This window comes from Phasianus colchicus, chromosome 17 (genome assembly GCF_987193195.1).
Source record: "Phasianus colchicus chromosome 17, bPhaCol1.hap1.1, whole genome shotgun sequence".
NCBI classification, from domain to species: domain Eukaryota; kingdom Metazoa; phylum Chordata; class Aves; order Galliformes; family Phasianidae; genus Phasianus; species Phasianus colchicus.
Genome location: NC_143452.1, coordinates 10,145,180 through 10,164,189, shown reverse-complemented (window position 1 = coordinate 10,164,189; position 19,010 = coordinate 10,145,180). Strand labels below are relative to the sequence as shown.

The 19,010-nt window shown below is 57.3% G+C and overlaps 1 protein-coding gene across 4 annotated transcripts; it reads right to left on the bottom strand.

Moving 5' to 3' along the window:
• Positions 1-829: 829 nt before the first annotated feature.
• On the bottom strand, positions 830-7,593 carry RSPO4 (R-spondin 4). 4 transcript variants are annotated; one of them, XM_090152005.1, is made up of 5 exons: positions 6,743-7,157; positions 4,711-4,920; positions 4,347-4,490; positions 4,075-4,260; positions 865-1,881 (listed from the first exon to the last, which is right to left on the bottom strand). In XM_090152005.1, exons 1-5 carry the CDS (start codon positions 6,819-6,821, stop codon positions 1,808-1,810), a joined length of 693 nt encoding a protein of 230 aa, XP_090008131.1. In that variant the 5' UTR covers positions 6,822-7,157; the 3' UTR covers positions 865-1,807. The 4 variants fall into 4 exon arrangements, with proteins under 4 accessions (XP_090008134.1, XP_090008132.1, XP_090008131.1 ...); XM_031589059.2 differs by having other exon boundaries at positions 867-1,881; positions 4,711-4,899; positions 6,743-7,142; XM_090152006.1 differs by lacking the exon at positions 4,075-4,260 and having other exon boundaries at positions 835-1,881; positions 6,743-7,587.
• Between the last annotated feature and the right edge of the window lie 11,417 nt (positions 7,594-19,010).

The window sequence follows — 19,010 nt, the reverse complement described above, 5'->3', positions numbered from 1 at the left end:
ATACTTTTATCTTTTTTTTTTTTTTTTTTTTTTTCCCCTCTCCTCTGAACCCACCGCGGGGAGATCAAGTTTCACACGTCATCTTTGCCTATCTCACATACACAGCCCGGATGCCCTCCATCCCTGCGCACCCCCAGCCCCACTGTAGCCCCGAGCCCCCCGCCCTGCTCCCAGCAGCCCCAGCTCCCACCCCCCCGCCCGCAGCTATTAATAACGACGGGGGAAGCGGAGCGCTGCGTTTGGCTGCTCGGCTGTGGGATGGGCCCGTGGGGACCGCGGGGACGCAGCGGAGCAGAGCGGGACCTGGATGAGCCCCACATAGGATTTGGGGAAGAGCTGCTGTGGGGTCGCTGGGGATGATTGGGGTTTACTCATTGTTTTCCCGAGCTCAGCCCCCTGTTAAGGAACTGTTGTGGAATGTGTGGAATGGTGACACTCTGAGCGTCCCATGGGCAGCGTGGGGTCCTGCTGGCTGGCACAGAGCCCCCGGAGCCAGGCTGTGTGCAGGACTGCTTGCAGGATGTCCTGGGATGCCTGTAGGATGTCCATGACAGGGTTGGATGTGTGGACAGAGGGTAGCATGGGCACAGGGTTGGCTATGGGGATGAGAATGACCATAGGACAGGGTGCCATAGGGACAGGAATGGCCATGGGGACAAAGTGGCTGTAGGGACAGGGCTGGCCATGGGCACAGAGTGGTCATGGGAGAGTGGTGTTTCCCGGGCATGGGGATGCCCAAGAATCTCCTTGGTTTTTCTGCCAGGTTTCTTGGATCCTAACCCTAACACAGATCCTGTGTGCACCCCGCTGGCTGCTGTCCCCACGTCCCTGCAGTAGCACCTGGGGAAGGGACAGGATCCCATTGATGCAGCTGGCTGCTCATTGCTCACTGCTCGCTGCTCACTCCTGCTGCTGCCTCAAAAAGAAATGACCAAAAACCACTGCTGTGTGCTGCAGGGATTGAAGCTGAGAGTGACCCCAGCACCCCCTGACCCACAGTCTCTATAGCAGTGCCTCACAGGAAAGGCAATGGATGCCAGAGGCTTTAATAGTTTATTTGTCCATAAGCAAACAGAGGAGCGATGCTCCCAGCCAGCTCGATGCTGACACCCAGTGCCCTCCTCCTAGAAGGGCCCCACAGCCCCCATTTGTGCCAGGAGGAGGAATGGGGTGGCCAAACTCCAGACAGTCACAGAGATTCCCGTGGTGAGAGCAGCAGTTGGAGCAAAGCGCATTGCAAAGGTGCTGCAGTGCTTCTCCATGTTTTTCCCATATCCCTTGGATGGGGACAGGGATGGTGTTGCCCTGCTCGTGTCTGGAGGGGGCTGTGGAGCTCCTCCCTGGGCGCAGGGGGCTGCTGTGATGTGGAGTGCATGGGCAAAGCCTCCCCATCCCCCACATCACTGTGCTCACATAGGGCAGCTGTGAACCCACACATGTGCCATTGATGCTGAGCCTTGCAGGACCCCAACACACACAGGATCCTGTGGGGATGGGACATCTCTGTGCCATGGGGATGGGATGAGCATCCATGGCCTGCAGCACGGTCAGACCCACACCAGCCCCATCCCACCCAGCTGCAGAGAGGGGTAGAGTGAAGAACAGCAAAATAAGGGAGCCACCCCCTGCCCGAGCCCCAGGGCATTGCTTTGGACACTGCAAATTAGATTTTCTGAAAAGGAAATGTTTTACAGGCCATAAATTGTCTCAAAAGAAAGGGGGAGGTTGGGGTAGGGGGGTGATGGGGGAGAAAATTGTGCAATTTTCTGCAGCTGGAAAGCAGGAGCAGCACGGGGGGGTCGCTGCGCTAGGTGCCCGCGTCCTGCTCTGTCCTCTGCTTCTTCTGCCGCTTTTTGCCTTTGTTTCTGAGTTTGGTTTTCTCTGGAAGAGAAAAAAAAAAAAGGAGAAATAGAGGGGTTTCTCACTGGGGATAGGCAGCGGGGGCCCTCCTGTAGGTGGGTGAGTGCTGCCACCTGGATCCTTCCTGAGGCCCATCTGTGGGATGGGGGGGATGCAGGGCTGTCCCTGGAGCAGTGCTGGGTGTGTGGGCACAAGGACCCATTGCTGGACCCAAATCCTCAATGTCCCCAAAGCCTTTAGGTTTGCATGATGGGGTCAAAGCAGTGAGCCTTGTCTCTGCGCAAGGAGTGAGGAGGTGGGAACAGGTTGGTGGGACATGGATGGGACACAGGGAGGACATGAGTACATCCATGCCTCCCCAAATGTCCCTCCAGCTCCTGAGTCTGCAGGTCAGTGGGGACAATGCTGAGACCCCAAAGCAAAGCGGGATGCAGTATGAGACCTGCAGGATCCAATGGAACAGGAAACTTTTGGGAGCTGCCCAAAATCCAGGTGGATTCACCGGGCCATGTGGGCACCCAGAGCGCAAGCAGCACAGCGGTGCATTCCAGCACTGGTGATGCTGCTTCTTTCCAAGGGCTCCATCTCTTTTCCTACTCAGCTCTGTTTTTCTGCTCTGATCTCCCAGACAATTGCCACCCACAAAGGAAAGGGCACGGCACGGATGCCAAGAGTCTGGAACGGAGCGCGGCGGGGACACAAGGCAGATTTACAGTGGCGTGGATGGTTTTGTGCCCGGGCCAAGCTCCGATGCTGCTCGCTTCCAGGGGCCAGCTCAGAAGTGGTAGCACAAATCTCTCATCACACAGCGCGGTGCTGGGATGAGGCAGCTCCTTCCTCCAGCTCTCGGCGCGTCGAGCGAACCCGCTGTCCCATAACATCTGGATCCCATAAGGCAGCACTCGGCTGGTTGGGACAGGAGCCTGGGAGCGAGGGTGGGCGCATGGGGACGGGGAGCAGAGGGGCTTCTCCTGCTGCTGGGGCTGCATGCAGATGCACTGGGGGCTTCCTTCTATTTCAGGGAGAGACCCACAGCTGATCCCCACCAGCACCTGGCTGTGCCTCAGAGCCCATCCCTGCAGCCTCAGGGCTCGCAGCTCAGGTCACCCCATGAGATGTGGTGTATCCAAATCTATGGTTCCCACAAAGGGATGGTGGTGGGGGCACCGAGCTGTGCACACACACCTCCAGCACGTGCACGGCACAGTGCTCCAGAGCAGAACATCCCACTGCCACCAGCCTTGAGGGCCATGGATGGTGCAGCCACATTTCCCTACATCATCACCACTTGGCACCCCAAAGCTGCTTTAGCAGGGCAGGATATCAGCTCCTCCACGCTGTCAGCACGAAGCGTTATTTATGACTGATGGTGCCCTGGTGAAGATGCACTCCTGGCTCTGCAGCCCCAGCACACCTGGTTGCAGCCATTCTCATCTTCCTCCAGCCCTTCCCTCCTGCTGCCACCGCCTCGCACAATGCACAGCAAACCTGCAGCTCCAATATCTGCAATGCCAGGGGTGGTGGCTCAGATCTCCTTCCAAGGCTCACAGATTCGGTATCTCATGCAATCTGCCTTTCTGCCAGTTATTAAGCAGAGATTTATTAGAGCAGCTTTCAGTCCAGCTGGTTGCATCCAAAAGTGACATCAGCCGCCTCCCGGTTCCCACTGCCATCCCAGTGCCACTGGGCTGGGTGCTGGGAGAGGTGGTGAGGAGCCCCGTGATGGGGGCTGGATAAAATCAGGGAGACCACCGGGCAGGGGAGGACGATGCCTTATCCCAAGGACACATCTCAGAGCAGGATGAGGACTTGGCTGTCACAGCTCCCCCAGGTGATGCCCTCCAGCTGTCTCTGCATCCCTGGTATTTTGCAGATGGTTGCAGTTTTTTGCAGACTTTTGCAGGTAATTCCCCCCTCCCCAGCAGCTCAACCCTCCCCGTTTGCAATTGCAAAGCAGAAAGCCTCAGCGCTGCCTCTCCCTCGCAGGCAGGGCAGGATGGGGCCGGTGCCAGGGGCTGCTCAGCACATGTGCTTGGGAAGGCGGCTTTCTCCAGAACTGCACGGTAATAACAGCCACCACCGACCTCCAAATGCTTGGGAGATGAGATCCCGGCTCGCCGCTCACCGCCGGAGCCCACAGCGCTCCTTGCTTTTAGGGACCAAAGGGCTGCGTGGGGCCGGGGGGCTGCGGGGGGCATCCGGGGCTGCGCTCACCTCCCGGGCAGTGCTTCCTCAGGCGGCACCTGCGGCTCTCCAGCAGCGCGGGGCACGCAGCCCCCTCCTCCCGTGGGGAGCCCGGCACCTCGCGCACCCGCGTCTCCAGACCCCATTTGCAGCCGCAGTTCCGGCCCTCGTGAGTGCAGGCGCTCCACTCGCTCCAGGGCCCCGGCTCGCATATTTCTGTAGGATGGGGGCGCGGGGAGGGGACGGTGACCATGCCGCGTTGGCACGGTGCGCGGGGTGCGCGGGGTGCGGGGGCCGCTTACCTTGGCACTCGCGGGTGCCGGGCTGAGCCGCGGTGCTGGGGGGGCACTGCCGGAAGCATTGGCCTTTGTGCAGGTAGAACTTCTCCTTGCATTTCATGCAGAAGTCTTTGCTGAAGCAGCTCTCGCAGCTGGGCGACCTGCACTCTGCCGGGGAGGGGGCTGTGAGCGGGAGGGCGTGCGCGGGGCCGAAAACCCCGGGGACCCATCGCAAACCCACTGGGTAAGGGAGATGGGGAAATCCCTGCATCCCAGCCGCCTCGTCTCCAGCCAGTGCCCAGGGCTGCACGTCCTGGGGATGCTTCGGGAAGCAGGGGGACCCCGGGGTGCCCGCAGGCACGGCAGCCCTGTTGGCTACACCACGTACTTGTGCATCTGTTGACCTCCAGACCCCGCACGCCGAAGTAGCCGGGGGGGCAGGTGTGGACGCACACCCCGTACTGGCGGATGCCGTCCCTCCAGATGAGCAGGAAGAGCCGGTGGTGGCAGGTGATGCAGCCGTTCTCCTCCGAGCACAGGACGCAGCCCGTGCAGTTCTCCAAGAGCCCGGTGCTCACTGCGGGGACAAGGATAGGGGCTGTGTGTGTGTGGGGGGGGGGGGGGGTGGAGAACAGCAATGGCACCTTCAGCACATCCCAATTGGGAGAGAAACCGGGAGCAGCCGGCAGGTAGAAATGCATTCTAAGGCGCTTTAATTAGCTTCTGCCTGATGTGTGTCAAGGGAACAAAAGCGTTTTGAAAACATCTGAGTGGAGCTGCAGTAAGGATCTGTCTGCTGGCTCCAGAGCTGCCACCGCTTTCCTCTCCCCCACTGCTGTGATTTACACGGGGACAGCAGCCCCGGGGGGCTCTGCTCCCAGGGACAAGGACATGGACACATGGATGGGGCACACCCCATAACAGCAGGGCATCTCCATACCGGGCCCTCCCCCGGCTTCTCCGTGCACACAGCAAGATGCCTCTGCTGCACCCGGTGCTGTTGGGAACATTCTCTTCTGGCTTGGAGCTCACCCTTCGTGTCTCTGAGCAGAAGCTCATGCTGAGCAGTGCCAGCAGTGCCAGAACACAGCAGTGAGTGCACAGCACCCAGGTCCATCCGCTCACAGCAGGTCTGACAGCGTGGAGAGGGGATTTTCCACATAGCAAAGCCCAGAGGAGGAGGCAACCTTGGGCACATGCAGTGGGGCCAGATCTCCAAATGGGCAAAAAGGAACACTTGGGTAGTGGCACAGGTGGCAGTGCCATTGTAATCACAGTCCCAGAGCCCTCCTGGGAAGCAAAAGAAGGAGCACAGGGCTGGGGGATCAGTGAGGAGATGCAGGCAGAGGGTTCCCTGCAGCCCTACAGACCCGCAGCCCTACAGACCTGCTGCCCTACAGACCCACAGCCCTACAGCCCAGGGCTAAAGGATGCACTGCAGTGGTGCCACGCAGCTGTCCCTGAGCTGTCCCCTCCTGCTCTTCGTGCCAGGGCACAGGGACTCAGGCAGCAGCACTTTGCGGCCAGGAGGCTGCGTGTGCTGGGAGCCCGCTAACGAAGCACCTTGGATCCATTAAGTTGTTATGGTCTCTGTTACATATTTACCAAACGCTGACAACATTTGTGTTCCTGGCTGCAGCCAGAGCGGCTTCCCAGGAGACGCGGGGATTTACGAGTGCCTTTCCCTTCCCCAGTTCTTTGGGATGATTTTCTTTGCCGTCCTCCCTCCATCTCCTGGCTGGGCATGGAAGGTGGGGAGCCGATACCAGGACAGGACGGGATGTGATGAGTGGATATTATGATGCCCACCTTTAAAAACAGCTCTGTCTGCACATTGAGATGGGATTCCATAGCACTGGGAATGGGGAAATCAGGGACAGCTCTTGGGTACCCCTCCCCAGGTGTGCTGGTGGTAGATGCAGATGGTGTTGCACAGGAGAAAGGACCCCACCTGGTTGCACGGAGCTGTGCTCAGACCCATGGATGCTCCTTCGCACCCCCCATAGTGCCGGCTCACACTGCCAGCTTTTGGGGCTGTCCCCACACAGGGCACATTGGCAGCAGCCTTGCCACCCCCGTGGACACATCTTAGAACCATGTACAACACAGGGAAAACTGCCCATTCTGCAGTCCAAGGCCTCTGAAAAGCCCTGCTCTCACAATATCCTGTCTCCATCCCGGCACAAAGTGAGCATCTCATGTCACAGCCCCGCGGTGGCACTGCCCAGCGGAGGGGACACATCTCAGGACACCCTGCTCTGCGCCCTGGATCTGTCTGCTCAGGGGAAGGATGGGGCAGGGGATGGTGGTGTATCTGAGCATCCTTTCAGGATGTTTTGCTCCTCTTGCACCTCCTGCATCGAGCTGAGAACAGAAATACTGGCAAACCCGACCCCCTGCACGCACTGCACCCACCCTACCTTGCTTCTTCCATCGGTTCTGCGACAGCATTTCCACGGAACTGATGAATAACAGCAACATGAATATTATCCACTGCATCTGGGCAGGAGGAGTGGAGGGCAGGGAGGAACTCAGACCATCCGAGCGGAGCTCACAGCATCGCCCCGGGCACGGCACAGCGCTATGGGGGCATGGGGCGGTCAGCGCAGGGCAGCGCCAGTGGGCTCTGCCTTTAGGACCAACGGCAGCCCCTCGCTTTTCCCCTCCGGAGAAATGGGGAGAAGGGAAAATAACCCCCGGTGACACCGGCAGGAGTGAGGACGGACGCGCTGCGGAGCCCTGGCCCGGATCGGAGCGTCCCGCTGTCCCGCCGTCCCGCCGCCGTCCGTCTGTCCCGCTGCCATCCCGGCCCGGCGGGGGCACGACGAAGCCCCCGGCTCTGCGGGGCGGGGACAGGCGGGTGGCTCCGCCCCGGGACGGCCCCGATTCAGTCCCGGTCGGGGGCGAAGGGCGCGGGGTCCTGCGGCTGGATCGGGTGTGCCGTGCTGTGCTGAGCCATACTGTGCCAAGCCGAGCCATGCCGTGCCTTGCTGAGCCATGCCGAGCCTGCCAAGCCATGCCGAGCCGTGCCATGCCGAGCCAAGCGGCGCTGTGCCTTGCCAAGCCAAGTCAAGCCGAGCTGAGCTGGACCGATCTGAGCTGAGTGGAGCCACGCTGAGCTGAGCTGAGCTGAACTGAACTGTGCTGAGATTTTCTGAGCCAAGCCAAGCTGAAGAGAGTCGTGTTGAGCTGAGCTGGGAGCAGATGAGTGGAACTGGGTCTTGCTAAGCTGAATTGTGCTGAGCTGAGCCAAGCTCTTCTAAGCTGAGCAGAACTGAGCCAAATCAAGCCAACCTAGCTGGGCCAAGCTGAGCCAAGCTGAGCTGCAGCTCCCAGCACCTGGCTCCCAAGCAGCTGCCTGCACCCCTCACCCTGTACACAACCCGGGGGTCTCAGCACAATCAGAGGGAGCCCTGGGCCCACATTGGACATCAGCAAGGGCAAAGCTTGTATGCGGGATGCTCTCATCTATGTGTGGGATGCTTGGCAGCAGTTTCCCACCACAGGTACAAGCCCTTCAGGTCAGAACCCTGAGAGCAGGCTGTCCCTTACCCAAAGCAAGGGCCTGGGATGTGCTGGGCCTGCTTTACCTTGGGAGGGCACAGGTCAGGCTTGGAGACCACTGAGCACCTGCAGACTCACTGCAGCAGAAAGCACTGTGGTGGATGCATCCATCAGTGTCACCCCAACTCTGGGCAGACCTGAGGACAATTGGGGATGGGGAGAGGGACGGAGGGAGGTGGCAGCTGCCCCACTGCTGAGCTGCACCTGCGTGTCGGGGTTGCTGTCCTCACTGCCTCCATTCCCCACTTGGATTTCTCCCTTCAGCTCCCCCAGCCCGCCCCACGTCTCTCAACCTCCCCCATCCCACACATGAGCGTTTCACTCCCAAGGAGTTATGATTCAGAAAACAAAGGAACTGCTTCAGACCCCTTTGGCCTTGTCCATAGGAAACCAGGAGTAATCATGGTTGGGATTGCTTTTGTTTTTCTCTCCCGCCGTTGTGAAATAAATTTAAAAATTACCCATAAAACACAGGTTTTCAGCATCTGGCGCAGCACTGCTTTCCATAAACAAGGTGCCTGCAGGAATGTGCCCTTGTTGTGGATCCGTGGGGGCTGGCAGGGTCCTGTGTGTGCACGGCAGTGTGTGGCAGAGCAGTGTGGGATCAGGAAGGTCTGTGTTTGTCTGTGAAAATGCATTTGACATATTAAAGTCCCCCACCAGCAGCCAGCCCCTACCTCACTCTCCCCAGCCCTTTATCCCTTATAAATAGAGCTGCTGCTGCCCTGGGAGCTGTGGATGCTGCTGGCTGCAATTTCGCCACCCTGCTCCAGTTATTGCTGCCCTGATCCCAGCATCACCACTCCCAGCATCACTGCCCTGCTCCTGGCACCACGCTGCATCCGAGGCCACCCCCCGTGCCAACACGTGCTCGTTGGGTGGCTCTCGTTAGCACTGTGTCCTGGGGCCAGCACACAGCAGGTCCCCCAGCTCATCCCTCAAGCTGTACAATGCCCACGGAGGCTTTGCCAATGACAGTGATGACACCAGTCCCGGGCTGTGCCATTTGCTGCTAACGAGCCCGATGGGTGATGAGTGCTTGCGCAGGAGCAGATCAATCCCGTTCATTTCCCTTAACGTGGTCATTTATGACTACTCCTCCTAAAATTGCAGTGGGAAGGGATGATTTGCTGTCCGCTCATTAATCAGGCGCCTGTTACCTCTTTGTTCTCGGCGGCGTTTCGGGGCGAGGTGCCCGGCTGGGGCCACGGCCAGGGGCTGTGCTGACTCACGGACAGCACCGGAGCGCACAGAGCGGAGCCCGCGGGCGCCCTGGCAGCTCCCTGCTCCCTCCCGCAGCTCCACACCGTGCCAGCATTGGGGGAATGTAATGTTCCTCCTCTGTCTTCCAAAACACCGGGGAGAAAACATCCAGAGAGATAATTCAGAAAGTTTGTTTGACACTTGAGTGTGCTTTCATCTCTGGGAAATGTTGGGGGCCTTCCAAAGCTGCACCGCCCAGGGGCACCACGCTGCGATGGGTGATTTGGGGATGGGTCCAGAGGGGACCTGCTGGGATGGAGGGATGCGGTGGGATGGAGGGAGCCCAATGAGATGGAGGAGCCCAATGGGATGGAGGGGGCCCAGTGCTCCCTGTGGGTGAGGCACTGATTCCTCCCAGGTCTGAGCCCTGCGTGCCGTGCTGGCCGGGAGGGGCGGCTTTCCGAAAGCATCGTGCATCCAAAGCGATGAATATGGGTTTGATCAGGAGAGGATTTCGACGGATGGTAGTGGATAAGGAAGAAAAATATTTGGCATTCTTCTCCCATCATACCAAGCCCAGATGCTTGGACGGTGGCAGCCCACTTCCCACAGGAATGGAAATTCACAGCCGCTCCCCACGCCAGCTCTGCAGAGGCCCTTTCTCCGGCGTTTACGAAGTGACGGCCCCACTTCATACCATGCGAGGCATCCTGCATCCTCTATCCACATCCCCTGCATTGCTGGTGTAATCCCATAGCACAGCCTCATCCCACGGCACAGCCATGTTCTGTACTCTACTGCGTTCATCCCATGGCATAGCTATGTCCTGCATGCTGCTGGCCTTGTTCCATGGCATGGCCACATCCTGCACTCTGCCAGCCTCATCCTGGCCTCCTCCTGGCTTCTCCCATGTGTCCCATAGCCCCGTGCTGGGGAGGAGCTCTGTGCCCTGTGGGCAGTCTGCTGGAAGCATTGAGCTGCAGGTTAATCATCGTTGCACCAGCTGAGAGCATGGAGCATCCTACAGCATCCTTACGGCAAGCTGTTCTCTGCCTCCTCCTGCCATGCCCTGGTCTGGGCCAGCTCCCCTTTGTGCCTCCTAGGGGTTCCTCTGACAATACAGAGCTGCTGGGCATGGAGCATGGGGGCAGCTGTACAGGGGAGGGTTGGCTTCACCCCATCCCCAGCACTGCCAGCATTGCAGCTCCTCCAGTCCTGTCCTGGCTGCTGCAGCAGCTGTGCAGTGGTGGAGCCAAAACAGAAGCACACGCAGAGATGGAATTGGTCTGGAGAAGTGATGAAGGAAGAGGGGCAGTGGGAGAAGGGAAACAGAGGAGGAAAGCGAAGGAGAGTGAAGAAGTGAGAGGGGAAGTTTGGTGCTGGAACCGAATTCCTCACACGCGCCAGCAGAGCAGATTTCCAAGTGTTTATTTTATCTCCTTTAGCTTAGCCCCTTAGAGGCAGAATATATTGAATGCCTTGACTTTATATAATGGAAATAATTGAAACAATACTTCTGGTTCCCTGCCACGGTTTGTCGTGACGTGAGCCAAGGGTGACAGCCTCTAGGTGGTGGGGACAGCCGCCCTCGGCACTTGTTGGCTGGTGATAGCTGACACATGTCAGCATTGCTCCCGGTTTCCGTACAGCTGTCAGAATGGGAACAATGTGATGGCAGCTGGCATGAGCCGGGCTGGGGCTGGGCATCACCTGCAGCACTGGGGCTCTGCGGGGAGAGGGGAATTTGGGGCAGCACTGTGGGTGTGGGGATGGGGATGCAGGAGGGATGCGCTGGTTGTGAGTGCAGTGTCAGCCATAGAAAGATAGAAGGAGAGGGATGTGGAGGTTGAGAGTTGTTGGACATTGTTTCCTTAGGAGTGGGAGAGCAGAGAGCTCCTTGGAGCCCAGCATCTCTGCAATAGGTCCATGCCAAGGGGCCTTCCCATGAGTGCTACCCAACTCCTGTGCTCTCTGCTTGGAAGCCAGAAAGTTGCAGAGCTGGTTGGACCAAACAGGAGTAAATGCAATGTTGAGAAGTGCCCCGTGTCCAACTCTACCACATTTCACTCTACGTTGACTGCACATTTGTAGGAAAGGATGGGACAGAGCTTAAAAGAAAAGTGAAAGCCGGGGGAGTGCTTCGGGGAACTGCAGCACTGTACAGGAATTGGACAGAGAGCTCTTCCTGCCTTCAGGGCATTCCCCTGGCTGTGCTGCACTGCTGTTTGGGAAAGATTCCCTTGAGATAAAGCAGAGAAATGGGCTGCAGGGTGATGGATGGATTTGCAGAGCTGGGGGCAGCTCCCACAGAGGGGTCTGGCTGTGGGGAAACCTGGGGACACAGTGCAGGGCTGTGCCAGGCTGGGGACACCAAAGCATCACTGCAGGCAGTTTTGCTGCTGCAGTTCCCCCAGAGTGAGGCATCCACGACCTCTCTGCTGCTGAGCCACACCATGGAGCATTCCCTTATCTGCTGGGCAAGTTTATAGGCAGCCCCTGGCTCTCCCTGCAGTGCAAATTGTATACGTGTTAATGAAAGGGAGCAAGGCAGCAGTATGTTAGCAGCTGGCCCTCTTCTGTTCACTGAAGAATCATTTATGCCAAATTCCAATTGAATTTCTCTTAATATTTCTGCTATTTAAGGAAAGTATTGGGAAAGACAGATGGAAGCATCGGTCAGATGCATGATCCTGGCTCCATGTGATTCAGCGCTCAGAAGTCCTCTCCTTTTTCAAGTAATTGTAATGTGACTACGTCGCTCCCTCTCACCCATCATTCCCAAGAGGGTCAACCCTCTGACTGCAGCCGATGACTCTCACCAGGAGGAATTCAGCAGAAGACAAAGGCTCTGGGCAGGAGCTCCTGGGTGGTGGCATTCCCTTGGCAGCCTCAGTGCCCAGAGGGATGCGGCTGCAGCTGTGGCACTCGTGGTCCCCCCGTGCCACCGCTCGCCCTCACCGTCCCGGTCGTGTGCTGGTGGCCAAGGGTTTGGCACAGTGCTGGGGATGGTGGCTCTGCTCCTTGGGTGGCCAAGGGAAAAGCAAACCCCAGTGGGGCTGAGAGAAAAGTGCCAGTGGTGGCACTGCCTGGGTGCCACCCTGCCCATGCACAGCGCCAGTGGATGCCACACAGCTCTGTTAGCTGCAAACCCTCTCGCTTGCAGCCTGCCTGGGGATAGGATCCAATTTGTACCGTGACCAAATCTCATGGCTCCCTGCTTCCTTTCCTCCTCCCCACCCTGGCTGGTGCTGAAAGGATTTGCTCATGGTTTTGGGCAGCAAGTTAGAAGGAAATAGCGTGTCTTGAGAGCCCTCTGGGCGTCAGCCCTTTGCTTGGATGTGGGTGAGCACATGGCTGAGTGCCTTCAGGCACAGACACGCAGCACTGTGATGGGTTGGTGCCACTGGAGCCTCCCCTCCTGCTCTGGGTCAGGCTCAATGTCACGCAGCTGAGCAAAGAAACAGCCATGCACCTGCTCCTCGGCCACCTTGAAGTGCTGTCTGTCCTTGTCCTCTCTCCTTGCTCCACGGGCCAAGTGCCACCAAGCCACCCTGCATGGCCCCAAGCAGTGGGAGTCCCCAGCTCCACCTGTGGGAACGAGGGCTGTGGGTCCCCAGAGGGATGTGGGAGCTCCTCTTCCCCCCATCCCTGGGCACAGTCACATCCCGGGGTCACTCCTGGCCCCGTTCCCCATTGCCCCAGGGCTTGGGGACATGAGCATGTCACCCCCGAGGTGGCCGGCAGTGCGGCGCGGCCGTGAGTCACAGTGACCCATAAAGAGTTTTCTCAGAATTAATACCAGCAGGGGCACAAGCTTTAATATTTCAGAAGTGAAAATAGAGTGATAATTATATTTTGTCGATGTTCAGGAAAATTGCTACCACCTGGCAGGCGGCAGCCGGCCCTGCTCAGGGCTGACGTCAGGGACGACACCAAGCAGCAGGAATTTGGGGCAGAAAGAGAAAAAAAAAGAACCACCACCATCAACAACAACAACAACAACAACAACAAAGGAAAGTGCAGAAATTGCAAAGGGAAAACTTTTGTTCCATGGGAACCCGGAGCTGTGGGAGCAGCCCCATAACATTGCATAGAGACAATGGATTCAGCCAAGCTTCCCCAGGTGCTGCAGAGCATCTTGGTGTCTTGGGGGGGAAAAATAATCCACCATTTGTCACCATCCCAGAGAAGGGGTCAGTCTTGCTGAAACACCCTTAGCCTTGCTCTGGCATTGGGGCATCCCATTCCCCCTGCAAATGTGGGGGACAAGAAAGGCAGTGGGTGAGCAGCGTCTGTTTGCCATTAGGAAAAAGGTTTTAATAAGGCACAGAATGCCAGCGATGTGGTCCTCACCGGTCGTCTCCTTCATCACAGGGAGAGCCATGGAGAAAAACACTTCTCACTCTTTCCCCCCCCCCCCTTTATATCCTGTTTATGCCGCTAACAAATTCAATTTTCAGGAGCTGGAATCACAACAAAGCCAGTGTTAACGCAGCTGAGCTGCTCCAAGCACTGCTCTTTGTGGGCAGCTTCTCTCCTCGAGCGCACAGAGGACACACTGCTCCTTCATCATCCTCCAAAATGCTGAAATGTGGGAGGAAACGGCCGGGGAGTGTGAGTGCTGAAATGGATGGTGGTGGCATGGGAACGTGGCTGTCCCTGTATTTGCTGCATTTGTCACAGGAGGGATGCGGTGGCACGGCCCCGTCGCCCGCAGCCATGGTGGGAGCAGAGCTGCAAGCTCTAGCTTATGGAAAGAATTCTCCACGTGGGAATGTGAGCAAAAAAGATTAAAGGAAGGAAAAATGGATGCCAGAAAAAGTGCATTTCCAAATATCTCCCCTCCGCTCCCTGCCACGCACTCATTCTGGGCGCTCCTGGTGTGCCGTCTGTCCCACCCACAGCATTTCAGGGATTTACTGCTCCCTACCCATGGCTACAGACCAACCCTGGCTCCATGGGCACAGTGGGACAGAGGGACAGTGCCACCCGGTGCCCTCACCTCTGTCTGGCTCCCAGCAGGGTCTGTCCAACACCGTAGCACTGCAGTAGAAGAGCGATGTATGGCACGGCCTCCTTGGTGCAAAACGCTCCTCTCCCAGGGAAAGGGGACAATTTGATGTTACTGATGCTTTCTGCTCTTCTACAGTGCTGCTTTGCTCATCTGAGCCTCCTTGGAAGCCACATCCAGACAGGGGCAGGGTGCTGCAGGCAGCATGGAGCTCAATCCCAACATCACTAGGGTCTGGATGGCACTTGGTGCTCAGCCAAGGCATTGGGAAGGAATTGCAGAGCTCTTGGTGTGTCCTTTCTTTTCCTAGAACAGATCAAGAGCTGAATTCTATTATGCCCTGCAGTCCTCTCTTTTCCTTTTGCCAAAATTTCCAGCAATGCTGGGAGAGTGGAGCAGAATGCAGCTGAGTGGGACACAGCACCCCATGGGCTTGAGAGGTCTGCAGGGCGAGGGATCATCAGGTCAGGGCTGCTTCCCTGCATATTCACATCCTTACATCCCTCATCCTCACATTTCCACATCACTGCTTTCCAGCATCTTCACATCCTTACATCCCTGTATCTTTCCCCTTCCTCATCCCTTCCCTTCCCTTACTTTCCCTTCCCTTCCCTTACTTTCCCTTGCCTTGCCTTCCCTTCCCTTCCTTTGCCTTGCCTTGCCTTCCCTTCCTTTGCCTTCCCTCCCCTCTTCCTCCCCTCCCCACCCCTTCCCACCCTCTCCACCCTTTCCCCTTCCCCTTCCCCTTCCCCTTCCCCTGCCCCTGCCCCTTCCCCTTCACTTTCCCCTTCCCCTTCCCCTTCCTTCTGCCTCTGGCACTGGGTTGCTGCTGCCATGGCTCTAGGTGCAGATGTCCCTAGAGAAATGGTGGCAGCAGGACGGTGCCATCCCTGTCCCTGTCCCGGCGCATCCCGGGGGCGAGGGCGGCAGCCGGCTGGAGCGGAGCAGCAGCAGCGTCAGTGGACGGCCAGTCCCCAATTCACACCAGCCCGAAACAATGACGATGACAGTGGCAGAATATAAAGAGATGAAAAATGTGTCTGCGATTTTAACGAGCGGGAAACACCCAGCGTGGGGGACACAGGGGCAGGAGGACAGCGTGCAGAAACCACTGGGTGGGGACGTGGGTCCCATTTGTCCCCTGAGCCTAAATGCAGGGCTGCCCCATTAGCAGGTACTCAGCTCTGGTCACAGCCGGTCACCTTTCAGTGCCCTTCTCCTTCCTTCTCTGCTATTCCATTCTACTTTGATTATTATTTTTTAACTTTTATTATTTTTTTTTTACCGTCCTTTAAACCCCGTAAATATTTAATACAAAGGAAACTAAAAAAAAAACAAAAAACAAAAAAAACCCAGCGGAACAGTTCTCAAAATAATTTCACAATCCGCACATATCCCCTCGGCAAATTCAATTTGTAGGAAATAAAGAACAAAATGCAGCCATAAAAGGCTTCTCAACAAATCCTAATGCTTTACATGTGTAAGCGCAAACGCCGTGCCTGCGTGCAGGAGGTGGGTGGAGGTGGACAGAGGGCACCGTGGGGTTGTGTGCGAGAAATGGGGGCTCTTTGCAACCTTTAGAGTGGATGAAGGGGAGCCCATCCCATAAGGGATGCTCCATGCCCTTCTGCCTTGCAGGGATGCTCGGCAGCTGTCCGTAGTCCCCAGCTCTGGGGTCTGGGCTGTGCGCTGGGGTCGCTGCAGGTCCCCACTGTGTCCCTGCTGTGTCCTTTCCCAGCTCACAGCCCTGCTTCCCTTCTGCTATTTTCCCCCTTCCTTTAATATACCTGACACCTTGGGGAGAACATTTCCTTTAAGCCTTCCCGTTTTAATAACTTTGATTCTACGTCTTAATTAGTGACCTGGAAAAGACATCCATTGTTATGCGCCATAAGGAGCCGCTACCTCGGGCTGCAGGGGGAGGAGGATTGATTCCAGCATGGAGTCCCTGTGACCCCGGTGGGAGCTGTGGGGTGGGAGCAGAGCTGGGGGCACAGTACGGTCAGCCCATGCTCTGTCTCTTGCTGGGAGTCACGGGCAGAGCGACTCCATCCCTTTGCTAATGGGGATATTTGGGGTTTTGCACCCAAATTGCCCCATCCCTGCAGTACACAGCCCCACCGTTCCCACACCAGGCCATCTCCACCCCGGGGGCCACGTGCCTCCAGCTCTCTGCAGCAAGGGTTGGCCGCACGCTGCTGGCGGGCAGGGTGCTGCCGTCTGCGGCCGCTTTGATGCGGGGTTCCCTCTGTGCTCAGACAGAGCCGGCCCTGCCTGCGGGCCGTGGCTGCATGAAGCAAGGCTGATTGATGGCCTTGTTTTGTTCCTGCAAAGCCTGGCCCAGGCCGTGCACATCCACGGTCCCCCAGGAGCTGGGGAGGGATGGCGACGGCTGCCTGGGCTGTGAGCTGGGGGTGTCGGGGGGATGCTGCCCCCCAGCTGCTGGAGCAATCTGTGCCTCAGTTTCCCCATCCCCACTGACCCTGCGGGTGAAACCATCCCTCTCCTCTCAGGTATGCGGAGCATCCCCAGAGCTAAGGCAGACACTGAGAGCACGGGAGCCCCATTTGGGATAATGCTCATTAGGAGTCCAGCAAGATGACCTCCAAAAAATGGAGCTGAGCTCCAGCTGATGAGTCACAGCCATGCCTGCATGATGCGCTACTTGCAAGCGAGGTTTACACCATGGAGCTAACAGGCTTTTCTGGGAAGCACTGGGGCTTTGCGCTTCCTAATTATGTTCAAAGGCTGCTGGCAGCAAGGCTCAGACGGGGATTATGCTTGCTAGAAGCACAGCACTAGGCCTTGTTCAGAGGCCTGAAAGTGCTAATTGACTTTAGGTCTCACGTCGCTGTTGAGAGCCTGCTCCGTGCAGCCCAGTCCCTCCTCCTGCTCCTGCTCTGAACCCGCTGCATGTGGTTTGAATTTCTTCTGCAGAGAAAAACCTCCTTTCTCCTTGCCCTGGTGTCATCTTACCCTGGAATTTGGGGGAAATAGAGAGGAGCTTAAATGCTCACAGAGGGACTGCCTCTCCTCTCCAGGAAACAAAGAAAGAGAGGGGTGAAAGTCATCCCACGGGCACCCTCCACTGATGCACTGTCCCATCCCATGTTCCTTGGCACAGGGATGTTGGCACCTTCAAGCGGCTCTGCCCATGCCAGCAGGCACTGGGTGGCACACAGAGGAGAATGCTGGCTGTGCAGCACCACTGGCTCAGCCACAAGGATCCCCTCCTTCAGGATGACAGCAGCCTGCGATGCTGTGGCTGCTGCGGGGAATTGCCCATGGCTCCTTTCTGCCTTTTCCCACTGGATCCTATGCAAAAGGTGGTGTACGTGACACGGCACAGCACGGCACAGAACAGTGAGCCAGCCACCCTGGCTGCCATTCCCAGCACGGAGGGCTCATGGGCTGCGGACGATTGGGAAATCAGTTTCCTCTTCTCCCCGTTACGACATTGCAGTGGGCGCATCCATTGGGAGCTGTGAGGCAGCAGGAAAGTATGAAGGTCAGGGAGACTGAGGTTTGTGTGACGGAGGTGAGCCCTGCCCGAGGCACCCCTCCACCTGCTCGTGCACCATTGCCACATGCACCCCTCTCCTTGGTCACAGAGAGGGGAAAAGGGCTGCACAAAGCTCCTCCTCATTCCCAGTGCCACAGGCAGGAGGGCTGCTGCCTCAGATCCAGACAGACATATTTTATAAATGTTCCCAACGTGCTAACTTACCCCATTCCTATTCCTGTCTTCTATTTTAAAAGCTGCAGAGTTTTCTGAAAGTTGATCATCTCCATTGCTCCAACACCAGCACCGTTGCGACGCGCTTGCCTTGCAGCACTAATGAGCCGGCCCTGCAATTCTCATCACCTCATTAAGGATTTGGCTGCCAGTCCCAGCTGTGCTGCCCGCTGCCTCCCACTTTGTTTGCAGGCTGCAGGACTGGTGTTAGGGGAGCCACTTGCATTTGGCCAGTGGTTTTCAGCACCAAAGAGCCACAATGCGAGCCATTTGCTAGGGCTGGGACGAGTGGACCAGGCAGTGACAGCAGAGCAACATGTTCTCTGCAAATGCAGCTTCAATTTAGCAGCGAGACATGGGCATGGGCACAGCTGTGGTGGGCACCTGGCCTCAGGGCAGGGACATGTGGAGGGGTGTATCCTGCTGGAGGGGCTGCTTGGTCCATCAGGTCTCAGTCCCATGACCACAGCTCCCCAGGACATCCCCAGGCAACCACCATGAGTGGGGGATGCAGGAGGTGGCTCCAGCAGTACGTATCCCCTCCTGCTCCTCCCATTATTGTGGCCTAACACCAAGTCCATGGGGAAGACCCACCAGCCCCTGCTTGGAGCTGGAAGCCCTTTTGATATGAGGAAGGGAAAATAAACGAAGTTGCAATGCAGGTGACAAGGTCTCATGCAGACCCTGCCAGTAGAGGGAGACCCCACAAGAGTGGGAGAGGGTCACAGCCCTCAGCCCAATTAAATCTGTCCAACAAAATGGAGCCAGAAAGTCACTGCATGGGTAGGGCTGGATTCACCCAGCTCTCCCAGTGCAGCCCAAATACCAGTGTCCCTCACAGGCACCAAGGCAAAACCATGGGAAGACAAGGAGATGAATGGATTTGAGTGTATGGAGATGAATAGAAGAGTGGATAACAGGTTGGTGAACAGGAATGGAACAAGTTGGATGGAAAGTTTGGTATAAGTTGTGCATGTGTGACTGCTTCCTCTTGTCTCCCCCTGCCCTGGAGCCAGCACTCTGCAGATCTCAGACACCTGCAGCAGAACTGCATCCAGCCTAGTGAGCAGCTCTGCACAAGCGGGGGCAGAGTTTAGGGTCAGGTTCCTCAAGGAAAGACCCACAGATGGAAGCTCTGCCAAGGAAAGGGCACTCAGCTGACACAACTCTTGGT

What these genes read in the sequence shown, in the direction of transcription:
- RSPO4 (XM_090152006.1), bottom strand. Translation starts at nt 7,355, where the DNA reads ATGGCACGGCTCGGCATGGCTTGGCAGGCTCGGCATGGCTCAGCAAGG. An exon ending in GGAGGTCAACAGATGCACAA is followed by an intron (nt 4,491 to 4,710) that starts GTACGTGGTGTA and finishes CCTCCCCGGCAG; the next exon opens with AGTGCAGGTCGCCCAGCTGC. An exon ending in CGGCACCCGCGAGTGCCAAG is followed by an intron (nt 1,882 to 4,346) that starts GTAAGCGGCCCC and finishes TTTCTCTTCCAG; the next exon opens with AGAAAACCAAACTCAGAAAC.